The 15,315-nt window shown below is 36.7% G+C and overlaps 1 protein-coding gene across 1 annotated transcript in view; it reads right to left on the bottom strand.

Annotated features, from left to right (window-relative positions):
* gabrb4 (gamma-aminobutyric acid type A receptor subunit beta4) overlaps positions 1–15,315 on the bottom strand; it is an 80,601-nt gene that overhangs the window by 26,244 nt on the left and 39,042 nt on the right. The window contains exons 3-4 of the mRNA XM_038292235.1: positions 3,315–3,382; positions 1,874–2,094 (exon numbers count right to left, since the gene is read on the bottom strand). Of these exons, the coding sequence (XP_038148163.1) occupies positions 1,874–2,094; positions 3,315–3,382 (289 nt within the window). The remainder of the gene's footprint in view (positions 1–1,873; positions 2,095–3,314; positions 3,383–15,315) is intronic.

The following is a 15,315-nucleotide window of genomic DNA, read 5'->3' as shown; positions in this document are numbered from 1 at the left end:
AGTGTTTTGTGACTTTGTGAAATTGGCTTATAAAAAATGAACTGAATATGTTTTTTTTATTGCAGGAGGCTCTGGTGTGCTTCATAAAAAAAGATTGTCATTAGAAAATCTTTGGCACAAATGCGTAGTTAAAATGGGCAATGCCACTGACCATAGAATTATAACCGTTGCAATAAAAAGTCTATAATGGTAGATAGATAATATTTCGGAGAGGCTATCACAAAACCTCAATCTCAGTCCCATAATAATTTAAACAAATGCTTTAAGGGGAGCAAAGGGGTTACATTTCAAATTTTCGTCTTACAGTAAAATGTTAAAATAGTACGGTAATAGTAAAAAAAAAAGGTGTCAGCTTCTTAATTTGAAGAAATAATTCTGAACAAACAGACATGATTTGATGATCCAAAGTGAATTCAAAGTAAAACAGTGTTTATAAATATCTAATGTAATCTGGCATGTTTATCTGACATTAAAAAAGACAAAACCTTCACACTAGTAAGGTGATTTTTCTATGGGACAAGTGATAATGGTAAAATTAGATTTTATCTATTTTTAGAAAGAAATCTAGATCAGAGTAACTAAAAAAAATGATTTATTTAATTACTATCTTACATCCCTTTTGAATCCTTCTGGAATTACTTTAAAGAACCTTCATAGAAATCTTTATACTTAGAACAAACATCTCTTCCGGTTATTAAACTTAAACAAACCAAAAGGAAATGGCTTTGAGAATATAACAAAACCAATTGCTTTTCATTTTCAGCAAACCTAATCTGACTTTTTTAACACCCATGGGAACTTTGAAGAATGCCACTGTTCACTTTTGCTGTTGACCTAAATGTTTGCTTTTTCAGGTTGATATGAGAGGTGCTGGAGATTTTACACCTTTCTTAGGCTTTCAGGGTCATTGAATCTTTGCTTGAATGTGCCTCTCGCTTTTTCAGAAACATGGAGGATATAGCTAAGGTCATGCTAGAGGACCTATAGCTTTAAAAATAACACTTTAAAGACTGGTAGCTGATGCCAAATATAAATCTGTCATTTTTTATCCTTTCCTAGGACCAAACATCCATACTAAAATGAACAAAGATTAACCTTCTTTTTTGATTGTGTTCTTCTTGCTCTCATTCTCTTCCACCGTAACGCTTTGGTCAAAATTATAGGTTGCAGCATTTGTATATTTTTTCAGATAAAATTATTGTTGTTGAATTAAACTGCAAAAAAAAAAAAGAAAAAGCGCTGAATGTTGGAAAACAGTCTTATGTTTAAATTTGATCACCATGTTTACATTTTATCAGTGCCACACTTTAAGAAATGGAAATGTCTTGAGAGCTATACTGAATGAAATTTTGTTTCGTATACACCGTGTGTACAAAATAAAAATTTAAATAAAGTTTGTCTACGTCTATTGTTGTTCATTTTTACACATTTATTTCATTCTATCTATCCAAGTACTGCTCTCATAACAGAGCCACTTACTCTCTGCTGGAAGGGTCAGAGGAAGGTGACATGTATCTTAGAATGCATGAAAGATTTTTTTTGTAGCAGACACTTTGACCTCCTGAATTATTAAAGTTTTGCAAGCTTCTCCAAGAAGTGCATCATATGACGACTGCTTCGTGGTGCCAGATTGCTTGGAGGATCCGGCTGAAATGATGTGCCAAAACAAGAATTTTATTTTGATTTATTTTGATTATGCAAATTTTTGCTATACTTAATCTTAAATTCCTAGATTATTTGCACATTGAAATACACAAAGCAACCTTAAAATATTTCAAATGGTGGTACATTTTTGTTGTTTTGGATTTATTTTGCATTTATTTGCACACTTATAAAACTAAGAGTTAGACCCAAACTGTTCCCTCATGCTCACCTCAGTCCGTATAGTACTGTGCCATCAGGGTGTAACCGGATCATGCGATTTTTCACAGTCACACCATGAAGAAAGGACTTCTTGTCATTAAGGAAGTAGGTATCAGGGAGCCACAGCTGGTCTGCTACACGATTATCTAAAGTCAGGTTTAGGTTCAGCTCTCCGTAGGCCAAACGTTTGTCTCTCCAGCTCTGCTGGAAATACATTGTGATAGTGTAGTCCTGAAAACACAGAAAAAGAACCACATATAAATGCACTGAATTGGAAGGAAGGAAGGAAGGAAGGAAGGAAGGAAGGAAGGAAGGAAGGAAGGAAGGAAGGAAGGAAGGAAGGAAGGAAGGAAGGAAGGAAGGAAGGAAGGAAGGAAGGAAGGAAGGAAGGAAGGAAGGAAGGAAGGAAGGAAGGAAGGAAGGAAGGAAGGAAGGAAGGAAGGAAGGAAGGAAGGAAAGTGCGAGCTTTTCTGTGACTGACTGTGGATTCCAATTAGCAGGAGAGTATGGACTTGTGTTCTCGCCAAATAGGTTCTTGACCAGAACATATGACACGGGAAGAACGGGAGCACAAAAATAAATCAATGTCAATTGGAATGGAAGCGTACTCGGCTTGTCTGGAGCTGCATTTTACATCTTACTATTAATGGTCTCTAGATGAAAATAATAATAATAGAGATAAACACTAATCAAATTAAAGTTTTGCCAAAAGAAAAAAAAAATGCCATAAGAGCCAGCAGTACTTCACACATGGCTATGTTGAGAGATGGCTGCTGCAGGTGGGTTAATGTTAGCCCTGACTGAGGTTAGCCTAGATTCCCCACTGGTTGCAATGGTCCTCTTAGCATCACAACTTTCTTTTAAATTACACACTAAATCAGTACAAGTATAATGTTCTCACTTAAAATGCTTTTAAGACATACTTTTATAGAACAACAGCAACAGAAAAGTTAACTTAATACTCTAAGCTCTGTGAAATTTTGTCCATTCTTGTTCTTGTTTTCTTGTAAATTGGAGCGGTGCTGGGGCTTAGGCTGATAAAGATTCACGAACACAAGAGAACGCAGATATTCACATATTGAGAAACGGCTTTAGCTACAGAAAAAACTAAGTTGGGAGAAAGACCTGATACAGTAATTTAACTCCTTAGAAATCAGCCATACGGCATATTTCTCTGGTCAGTCTGCCTCTCTGGCTGCATGTCAATAAGGATATGCTCTCATTCACAGAAACAATGCGTGATCAATATTTGCTGATGCGCTGATGGCTCCATGTACTCTTCCTGGTGTCTCTGTGGGTTGAGGTGGACCTCCCTTGCTAGTGTCACATTGATATACTGGACGTCAGCCTTGTGGACCACATATTTAATCCGAGAGTTAATGTGAAAACTGACTCCTCTAGGTTGGGTACAAAGACAAAAATTACCCAAGACCAAGAAGTATGTAACTCACCATGTTTACTTCTGAGATGGAGTCGATACTGGCTATATTGATGCTCATCCCTACAATGACTGGAGGACCTGGAGGAGCAAAGAAACACTTATCAGTGAAAATCAAAAAACCTTTTACATCTTATCATCTTTAAATAAGCTTTCATCTTTGTAGGTTAGGAATAATTTTTCATATTTGACACGATAGTTCAAACAAAAAAAAAACATGAGGTCTTTAAAACTGGGAATAATTTTCTATTTTTTATGTATCCTGCTTTTATAGTGTTCAATTTTTTGTTTCATTGATGCTGTTTGTTCATGTTGGCTTTATATAAAAAAAATCATCTTCTCTTTGAGCATTTTACATAAAAAATAAAAAAAACCAAACTGAAATAGAGTGATTGATAAAGTTAGAGAGGTATAATTACTTTTGCAACACAGTACTCATACAAGATCCTATAAAAAAGTCATTATTCTTATGAACCAGTAAGGGTATTAAAAAGACAAGCATTATATTACCGTCTAACCATAACCCAAAAACTATTTTCTATAAAGTATGCTAAAGGCAGCAGGAACAAAAGGCAGTATGAGAAATGCATTACCCTCACAAGCTTACCAAATTACCCAGAGAGAATGCACCCATCCGTACTAATTTCTATGTTAGGAACCCATGTTAGGGAACAGGAAGAGCAACCGTTCCTCATCTCCATAATTACAGTATGTGTTGCAGATATGTAAGCAGTTATGCATGATTATATCTCGAAATGTACAACAACGCTCAGTCCATTTCAGCTTGCATAAACTTGCTGTTTACAAGTACAAATCCATTCACCAGCAGCCAGTGAGCACTTCAAACTGAAACTGGGTTCTGTATGAATGTTACCAGAAAAACAAATGAATATAAGCAAGCTTAAGGTTTTTGGATGTGTCAAAGCCAAATGCATAATTACCATAGTGTATATTTTGATTTATTTAATAAAAATGATGAGGAAGCCCGGATTTGTGCCTTAAAAAGTTGAAGTACCACTACCAAACAAATGCGCTCAGTTCTTTTAAAGTGACTTGTTAATAATACAATCATAATTTTGCTTCTAAAAGTTCCAGAAAAATCCATAAAGGATATTTCCTAATGCATGATGGCCCTTTCAAAGGGGAGTCAGAACCATATTTTCTGGGTGTGAACAGAGGTGACTGTCACTTTCAGTGACTATATGAATGATTATTTCCTTTCCGCAAATAAGCCTCTCCCCACTCCCTTCTTTCTCACTTCCACTGTCGCCTTCGCTTTGCCTGAGCAAAACACAAAATGCTGACACTGAAGACAGAAAGTACACAACTGCATAGCAAATGTGGCAGCGCTGAATCAGGATTTTTTTTTTTATAATGTAACTTGGTTTTATAGTAGAAAATGGCATTTTTATGGCGATCATAAACAACACAGGAACAACTCATGCTAGAAGATTGTGCACACATGCACACACACACACAACACATATACACACATATATACATATATATGTGTTTATGAAACAGATATATTGTAGCGATATTTCTATTCCTGCCAATAGTGATCAGTGCTAACTCCAGATCTGTCTTCCCTTCATTGTTAACAAATTTATATTTTTATCTCCTGGGCACAATTTTCACAAATCAAAATTGGAAGGGCATCTCCTGCTTTTGGTCAATGTTGGTTTTGGTTAAAATGCCAAAAACAGCGGGACAAATCACCCGGTAAACATAGGTAAGGTGTGATACCATTCCGGAGCTCAGACAGGAGCAAGAACATCGGTGGTAATCGGTGCAAGAACACAGGCTCAGAGAACTTCATAACCGGGACGAGGTGGCCAGCCTGTCCCCACCTCTGGAGCTAAGGAACCACATTGGTATATGTGGGTCCTTCTTTCTCAGAAGGAGACAGGAAGAGCACATCGGCGATTGGATAAGCCTGCTGGGCAAAGATAGAGCTGAAAGTGGGGGAGAGGCTATGCTGTAGGACAGTGGTACATCAGAAAAAATTGCCAGCGATACAGAGCAGGTAAATGCAAGGCTAGCCTCTAGGCTAACTGTGGGAGATGGAAGGAAGACAGGGGTGGATCAAAGAAACCTACAGGGCAGACAGAGCGCCAGAGAGAAGGCAGAAGCTGGCTGGTGTCTGCTTTGGAGGTAGGATGACAAAACAGTCCTTCTAGGGCATTTACCTGGGTTGGAAACGCCAGCCACAAACCACTTAAAATCATTTCCCACTTCACCATTTGTCAACATTATTTTTTCTATCTTCTATTTTGATTAAATAAAGCATGTCTCCACTGCCTGCTTCACTAAAAAAATGGTAAATCCATGATACTTTCTCATCTCCTAATTATTATACTTAACAATTCATTGTCAATGTGCATGAGACAACAGTATTAAACAACTTATGGATTTGATTCTGTAATTGACAATATCTGGATCTGCAGATACTAGTGATTGATGATTGGATCCCCAAAATCCTGATTGGTGCATCTGTAGGAACAATGCAAGAGACTGACGACCCTCTAAAATAGATATTCAATTAATTACTTCCCTTTATATTTATTGTTTATATAAATATGAGGTAATAATATAAATTTTTGAAATAATTATTTCTTCAAATGACATAATGTGATTAATAATAAAAAAATTTTTTCATTTAATGGCAGATTGTGCATTTTATAATTTAATGATTTAGATAAATACATATTACATCTTATTGATGGTACTTTTATTTGTCACATGCATATGTTTGTATCATGATTTTAGCCCTCCATGTTCCATCAGTGGGTCCTCGAGGGCCGCTGTCCTGCAGGTTTTAGAAGTTTCCCTGCTCCAGCACAGCTGATTTACATTGATAGTTGATTAACAGGCTTTGGCTGAACTGCATTTATCAGAATCAGCTGTGCTAAAGCAGATAAACCTCTAAAACCTGCAGGACTCTCGATGACCGACTTTGGGGATGCCTGCTCTAGATTATTAAGCTGTAAACCAACTAAATACAAATGGCAGCATTTTACTCTTAATTATCTCTTTTTTACTGATGACTAACTTTTTTTTTTCTTCTTTTTTCTTGCTAACCAGCATCGCCCTAAAGCTTTCTCATATTAGGGTCAGCAGGGTTGGGTTGACGGGTTTAAGTAGTGCTATGTACTTTGAGCACTTTGTGAAGGCAATCAGTACCAGTTTTCCCTTGAGATGTCAAAGTGCAAACATTTTTCTGAGTGAAAACAGAAAGTCCTGAATATACTGTACTTTAGCATATTTCAGCTTCAGCCCTTCCTCTATGTAACAGAAGCAATACATTTGATCTTGCTTTTATCAAAGTAAGTTATTCAAGCTTATATCTCCAAGTAATATTTACAAAACCATACATTTGGTGTGCACATTTTTATGATGCAGGAATCCATATAAAGAAAATATGCTGCCAGGAGAAGGGGATATAATGTCCTGAAGCGCAGTGCGTTTTTTGTAAAAAAAAAAAAAAGAAATAACAAAAATGGGTGTTAACGCTCTCAGGAATGTTTCTTCCAGGAAGAAGCCAAATGTGTTGACATGCCCCGGTTTTTCTGACGGATGCTGGCCAACGTCTCAGCGGGAGGAGCTTCAAGCAGATGTCAGATTAAGCGTTGGAAAATAGATGTGTTAGACTGCAACACAAACGTGGAGACCAAACACCACAGTCTAGTCTGTCCTTTTTCTAACAGCGCTGCCTTGTGTGGTTCTCGATTAACCTGGCACAGCAACAATAGTAAGGGGAATTTTCCTTTAATCAAATTAAAGGTGTGCTGTGAGGTTTTGATGGCTATAAGTAGTGGCAGAAGGCGGTTCACTTTTTCCACCCACATGAACCTTCTCCTGCCCATGCCTGCTGTGAGCAATAACTGGCTGCAGATAGTGATTACGGTTTTTAGCAGAAATGCATCACAGTGGTAATAATGATAAGAATGTGGTGATAAATTACATTTACCTGGAGCACTATTATGATGATATGAGGATGGCAGAACATGGAATTCTTTATTAAAAGACATTCTATATGGTCGCCCTTATTAATATAGAAAGGGAACAAAGTTAAAATTTGATATTTACATACACTGTGTAAGAAGACGCTTAACTCTGTTTCCTTCTATTTCTAATAAATCAAAACATTTCAGCCCTGCAATTAATTAGGATTACAAACATTAATTCCTAAATGCAATAACAATAATAAAAACACAACCCCTTTGAATAAACTGGGAACTTTAAGGTTTATTTGATGGTGAAACCTCATGGCATGTTTTGGTACTGTAGGTATCAAGACATGATACCTTTGTGACATCATAGGAAAACAGGAAATCCACCTGCCTGGATCAACTTTATCGGTAGAAACTAACTTTCTGCAGCAACAGTCTTGGTTACATCAGGTAGGTCTAATCCAGCTTTTATTGTTAACTACAGTGTGTGCTCTACTGAGCCCACAGAATAAGAGAGTAAGACTAAGTTTTGATGCAAGCAGTTAAAATGCTGACATTTTGGTGAATAGCCTATTACCCACATCACTTAAAGATTGACTGCTTCAATTTTACTCTTTTTTTTCTTTGACATAAAACCAACTTCCTCTGATCTACTCATAGTCTAATTAAAATTAGGTGATCTAACTAATAATTGTGTCTACCAACTAATGTTTTAATGTTCTAATGTTCAACTAATGTTCTAATTGTTTTTTTTTTTGGCTTGATCAGGGATCATATTTTCAGTCTATTATATTAAAACAGAAACACAGACTGTGCAAAAACCATCAATTTAAAATCTTCCCCAGAGAGAAGAAAATCTCACCACCTACCAGAGCGTTGTCTTAGCAGCATTTGACAGATTAACAAACATGAGGACCGAGCAAAGAGATAATAGGTGAAAATAAGGATTTAAACAGTGGATATAAAGGATGCGTATGATGATCTTGCATGTAGAATTGTAAATCAGGATGCCATATAGCTGATTAAGTGTATGCTGGTATGCTTCTCACTAGGGGTTTAACTAATGTTTATTTGGCTAATCGAATAATCTGTCAATCACTTTTTTGATTAATTCATTAATAATCTGATATCAATAGATGCCTTAACGAAGATTTCCTACGGAATTTAAACCAGGTGATTATTGTATAGAGGATATTAATGGAAAACAAAAAAAAGACAGTACTTTTTAGAAATTTGGAATAATTACTCCTCTGAGTGGGCTTAACTTTAAGGTATCAACATCTGTTACAGCTAGCAGCTATAGATCTTTTAATTGCTTTACAATTATTTCAGTAATTGATAAATTACCATTAATCTGATTGATTGTTTCAGCCTTACTTCTCCAACAGATAAGAGATGGTTTGAGCTAAAGGTATGCAGATCTAACCGCAACCGTTTCACAATAAGATTAAAATGTATTAAGATGTAAAAAATGCATTGTACCATATATATTGGCATGAGTAATGGTAATATACCATTACTCTAATTACTCAATTAGAATAAAGGGATCCACCTTTTGGCTTTGTTTACTGAATGTGTCCAGTAAACACAGCCAGAGTGGTTAGCCACTCAATGTCAGACGTCAAATTGAGGCAGGGAACACATATACGCTCAGGTCAGCTTGCCTCATTCAGAAAAAGTTTATCCTGACAAGCGTTTACATAATGCAAATTTTTTAGTGGCCGTAAACCGTCCCTCTCATTCGGATTACTGTTATATTCCGATCTCAACCCGATCTGAAAATTCAGACTGACATCTTTACATGCCACACTTTTAGTCTGATCAGCATTTTTTTTTTCAGATTATTGATGTCAATGTAAATATAGCTCTCTCCACTGTTTTCACCACAGAAAAAAGAAATAGAGTATAAAGACGGGAAGGCTTTGCGAAGCTCTGGGCTAAACCGTTTTGATCTGTTGACTTCAGACATTCTCAAGGCCACCAGTGCAGCTAAGACCCTAATACTGGTAGATATTCTGAGTGGTGTTAGCGTTTTACATGTTATTTGTAGATTAAATTGTATATTCTATGGTCTGCATCTAGACTCGATCCAGCTGACTGTGGTGGCATGTGCGACACAGTGTTTTTTATCAACCAACAGCACAGAGTTGTTAATGTCACTTTTTATGTGTGAAACAAATCTGATTAAGGCCCCCTGTTTAAACCTGAAGAGGTCTCAAACGAGAAAGTTTTAGACAGGTTTGATAGTGAGGTAAGTTCGCCTTTAAACTAAACGTGAGATTTTAACTTTTTATGATCACGTAACTTCAACATTTATCACTATCATTAAGCTCCAAACAGAAATCAACTGATATGTAAGGTTAAGTACATGGGTATGAAAGAGGTTATTTACAAGTACAAAACAGAAGTAGATTGAGAAAAAAATGCCATACGCATCAAAAAAGGACAGGGCTGCAATAACCCTAAGAATGCTCTGCTACAGTATGCGTCAACAAAAGTATAATTTAATATTTCATTGTCTTGTACTCAATATAAAGTCCAGCTCTCATCAGCTACTTCCTTGTAGCACAGTGCAAATCGCTTTACCTACAATAGTATCAGTGCCCGGCATGTTAGAATGGATTTAATACTATATTCCCCAAAATATTTGTCTGTCTAAGTTTCAAATGTACATGAACAATAATGATATGCAATTCTTAATCTATAGGATCAATAGGGGAATTCCAGCCTACTAAGGTGTGCTATAAGGTTGAAGTCAAAACTCTGGCAGACCTCTCATTATTCTCTATACCAAATATACAGAATCCAAATGTATTTGGTGTGAACAAAGGGATTTGGCAACATAGTGGAGTTTCAGCAAGACAACAGTCATATATTCATTATTTAAATCCCTTTATGATATTCAAAAGAAAACAACTTGATTATTGAGCTACAATCCAGACAGCTGAGCTTTTAGAGTTGGATGTCATAACACACTGATTTAAAACCTAGTTGTTAATGCTCAGATGATTTTCTACATGATCAAAAAAATGCATAAAATGTCGGTAGCTCCTGGTTGACAGTTTGGATTTTTTCCGCCCCGCTTTGCTCTCCTCTGCCAGTGTCTGTGTACGCTGTCTTCACCGCTACAACAATGTGTCGCCACATTAAGCTTTTAGTCTGGCAATCTTAAGTTGCCCCAGGGCAGACAACCTCAACTGATGTAGTGGCCAGTACGACTGCCCTATTTAATGTTTGGCACTATAACAGCAGTTGCAATCGAGCACTATATAGGTTTAATGCCGAAAAGTGATTGTAAAAAATGAGCAGCATATCCTGGCTTAATTGTAGCATTTTATTATGTGCAATGAAGAAGACATAGCAAGTCTTAAACATCAGTATGTATGAGCAATATACAGCACATAAGTATGCTCTACATTTGCATTTATTCATACACACCTGAAGTATGGATTGTTAATGACAATCAAGATGATATTGTGTTTCACATACTGCAATAGTTTTTTTAACAATAATTTCTTAAACCTTTCTTCATTGTGAGAGAGATTACCAGTTATTTAACATTAGAATACATTATAGGAACACAGATATTTATGTTAGATTATCAGTCACAGATACACTGACACTGATAACAATCGAACACAGGACACCAAAAAAAAAAACATGTAATTTTCTCTAATACAAGCGTTTGTCAGTGAAACCCTTGGATGACTGTTTTTGTTTTGTATGGTGCATTTGAATCATCATTAAGCATGAAGCATGCATGAAGAAAGCAAACTTCAACATATCTTTTCAACTGAAAAGCCTTTTGAAAACAAATTTACTGGGCAGCAAAGAAAACGCTACCGCTTATGTAAAAAAAAGAAAAAAACTGATAATCAAGCCATTGCTAAGCAACAGCAGGCACCATAGCAACTGTGCAGCTTTTTCTCAACGGTGTTGCAGGAGAAGCATGATGATTTATCCAGTCGAATCAGTGTTTGCTTTTCTTTTCAATGGCTACTGCTCTCACGAAGCCCTCTTTGCGAGAAAATTAAGAAACGCAACAATATGGTGCCCTGCACAGGGCTCCTCCTGCATGCAGTCCAAGAGCTCCAAGAATGTCAATCACAACAAAGATCAGCCTGCACTGCAGAGCTGTATAATTTAGAACAGCCAAGGTGTTTTTTTGTCAAAAACAATCTATTACTGGAACAAAAGAGGATCGTAAATTTCAAAGAAACATTTCAAGATCTATGTATATGGCCCATATATTGAATATAGAGTCACGACATCATCATTATTTGGGCATTTCCCAAATTGCAAAAACAATTAGTCATTTATTTTACCTTTAGCAGGGGAGAAGAATGAGTTGGGGGCACGTTTATAGAGAAAAATTAGACACATACATGCAGTCAGTGAAAAAACAGCATAAATAATGAAAAAGGAAAATGTTTAAGTGTTTAGTTGCCTTTGTCATACAAAAACCTCACAGAATACTTAAATCAAGCTATTCCTACTAAACATGGATTTGATTTGAAACAGATATTTATTAAAACCAAGAACTGCCCAATCAGAAATCCTTAATATTTTAACATGTATCATTTTGGTATGAGCTGGTATTTCAAGATTCTTCACTCTTGTTTTATTATTAGATCAATCCATTTTCCAAGCGAGCTTGAGGGTTGCGCAGAGATGAAGTCTGCATCAAGCATGAGGGGGCGTAATAGCGAGAAACCTCAGACGGGACATCAGTCTGTCAGAGAGCCAACTCACACACATCCTGATGTACACATTCACACCTACGGGCAACTCGGAGTTTCCAGCTGACCTCTCTAGGGCTGTGGGAGGAAATGGAGCACGCATTTGGAAGTCAGAACAGACGTAGAGCAAACCAGGATAACTCTGAATAGAAAAAAATCCTACAACAGATTGTTAGATCTGATTTGAAGACCTTCAAGTAATAAGCCAACACCACTGTGAAATAAAGTGAAGATTCTCAAAGCACATGTAAAACAGCATCGACAACAAAACCCTGCATTTGAAAAACTCATTTCTATGGCAGAAGTACATGTACACTTTTAAATTAAGCTACAGTTCTTTCAATATAATCCCAAATAATTTTCACAAAGAGGATGCACTTAAATGTCTGCTGCAAAACACAATCAGAGAGGGGCTGATTAACCAGGTGATATTTTAGTAAGGCCTGCAGATGGCATGTCTTAATTTAAACCTGTCAAATAAGGGCCAGTGGCTGTATGAGATATGGTTCTGATACGGTGAAGTACACAGATTCAAAGGTGGCCAGGCAGAGACAAAAAATTCACAAGAGATAAAGAACTTTTATTATTTTTTACAGGACCAAAACCAAACTAAAAAAGAAAATAGTGAAGCATGAAGAACTTATTCAAAACTGGACTGCTGATTATTTCAAGCTCATCAAATTTGACTAAATTATGCAAAGAAAGCATTTAAAACATCTGTATGCGTCCAAACTTTTTTTCTTTTTTTTTTTTTTGGTCTTGATACTTCCAAATAACATGATGAGCTATTTCTATATCCATGTGTCCTAAACAACCTTCTGAATACATGTACGTTTAACACATGCTGTGACCAAACAAAGACACAGACCACCTTAGGAATGTAACTCCCTGTTATGCCTGATCAATGTATGTTGAAATGCAAAGGCCTCAGTATGAGAATCACAAATGTGGAGCCTTGGGAAGGTGCAGTTAAAGATCTTACAATCAGGAAAACAGACACCCCATCAACAGAAGGCAAAAATTTAATAATTCAGTCCCAAACCATTCAATTAATTTTAATAATTCTAACAGCCAGCTTCCAAAATAATCATTAGTATCTTCTATTCCTCAGATTTCTTAGAGCCTCTAGAAAGAATCCCCCTTTGAAAACACACAGGCCCTAAGGCCTGCTTTAGTAAGCACTTTCCGTACCCAGATGCTTTTAAAGGACCTGACTGTGGCTGCCTCACATATAGGCCTTTTACACTGGCCGAAAAACCAGTTTAAACCCGGGAAGAATCAGCTTTTAATGGCAGTGGAAACAGCTCACTGACGCATGTGTACCGGAGTCAAACGACTTGGCCTCGGCTCTGATCGGTGTGCTGTGGGAAAACCAGACCTCGGTTGACCCACTAAATTATGTGATTGAGCGCAAGGTACAGACGTCAACATACCACACCTGTCACGTCTGATCTAATAAGCCAAAGCAACCCTGTTTACAATCTATAAACATGGCACAACTTTTGTGAGAAGGATTCAGACATAAATTATAAAGAATACTGACTACGATCTGGCTTCCGTCCATATTGCTCTCCATTATTTACTTTCCTGATTTCCGTCGCACTGTCAACATCATCAGCGCTCACCCAGCATGATGCCGTTACAAGACACACAGTGGTAGGGGACAGTGACCATGCAGCTTGCCAGCAGGGGGTCAGACCTGGATTTTTGGCTAAATTGGAGCCAAAAGCCGATTGTTAGCTGGTCAACTTGGTTTTAAAAAAAAAAGGGTTTTCAGTGTGAAAGCTGCTATAGATCCATGTCTTTAACTCAAACTAAACTATATCAAAATAAAATCAAGATTAGTGTCAAAGAGAAACTTATATTCTTTCTAAACATAGAGTAATACTGTATGTAGGCTACTGGACGGTGTCCCTAAAAATCAGCCCTGACATTTACAGTAGGAAAACTATAGAAAAATAAACAGTGGCTGAATATGGTGGAACTGGTTCTGACTTAAGGGAAGTCATTAAAGTAGCTCAAACACAAAGATAGAATAGGACAGAACACAAGACAAAGGAAAATTATGAGGTGAAGCACGAGAGCAGAGGCACTACATCACCGGAAGCCAGCCAGACAGAGGATAAGTAAAGGTGGCCTCTTCTTATCGTCCTATCCTGTCAAAACTTGCAACTGATATATGAAACCTACTTGGATTCAATGCTAAAATGGGGAGTAAACAACGCCTCTAACTTATATGCACAGATTTTTGTGAAAGAGTTGTGATCTGCCTACTGTATTACCATTGGTAAGCTTCTAGTAATAAATTACAATTCAGTAAGGGATATTATAAAAGTCCTGTCATGATATGAAACGTAAAGGTTCAAGTTAAACTTTGATTAATTTTGTTAGTGATCCTTTTAATGATTGCATTGATCTCAATCTAATGTTGAGTCTTTGAAGTCTAAGCACTACATGCCCATCCTTTATACAGCACAAAACACAAACACATGTACAAGTAATCTACAAAAGTCTCTACTAAACTATTAAAGTTGGATCTAAAACGAAACTAAAACAGGTCCTCTTTTTAGCAGACAGATATAAAGCAGAGAATTATGGGATTGTATTTAAAAGGACACACTGAAAAGAGAAAGGCAATGCAAGCATATGGAATACAATTTCATTTTCCGTCATTAACATTTATGCATACTCATGGAGGAAGTATGTCAGCACATTGCTGGCTAAAAACGTTGATTATTTATTTAAAAGCTTGCTGTTGTCCAGGTTATTATTTATTTACTCATAGCCTAATTTTATCCACCAAGTTACAAAACAACAAAACTTTAATCATTTTAATGCTTCTTCTGAATACTAAATATCAGCATCTTATGGGAGACAAAAGCGCAGAAAACTTTTTGACATTTTAAAGGTAAAAAATTCATGGTAACTTAAGAGTGATATAAGCCACAGGGCAACACAAGTAGGTTTATACAATAGTTTGGGACAGGGTTTTAAAAAATTTAAATATGGGTTTCCACTTTGTACGATTATCTTTTGCTGAAAGTAAACATGAAAATCCTTTAGGAATTTTTCTATCTACCAACCTTGCACATATAGAGATGGAACATTTTGCTAGTTCCTCTTTGCAGACTGCAGTAAACTTATCATTGGTGGCCATTGAGTTTGAAGTCTCGTCAAAGATTCCTAATTGGGTTTGAAAATGGACTTTGACTAAGCCATTTTAAGACACAGATAAGTTATTATCTTAACTGTTCTTTTATACCCTGGACAGTGGCGGCTGGCCAGTAGTGGACGCTAGAGCGCCGCCCCAACCACCCAATGA

Source organism: Cyprinodon tularosa, unplaced genomic scaffold, assembly GCF_016077235.1.
Source record: "Cyprinodon tularosa strain WSP-4 unplaced genomic scaffold, ASM1607723v1 ctg31, whole genome shotgun sequence".
NCBI classification, from domain to species: domain Eukaryota; kingdom Metazoa; phylum Chordata; class Actinopteri; order Cyprinodontiformes; family Cyprinodontidae; genus Cyprinodon; species Cyprinodon tularosa.
This window is presented reverse-complemented; position numbering and strand designations above follow the sequence as displayed.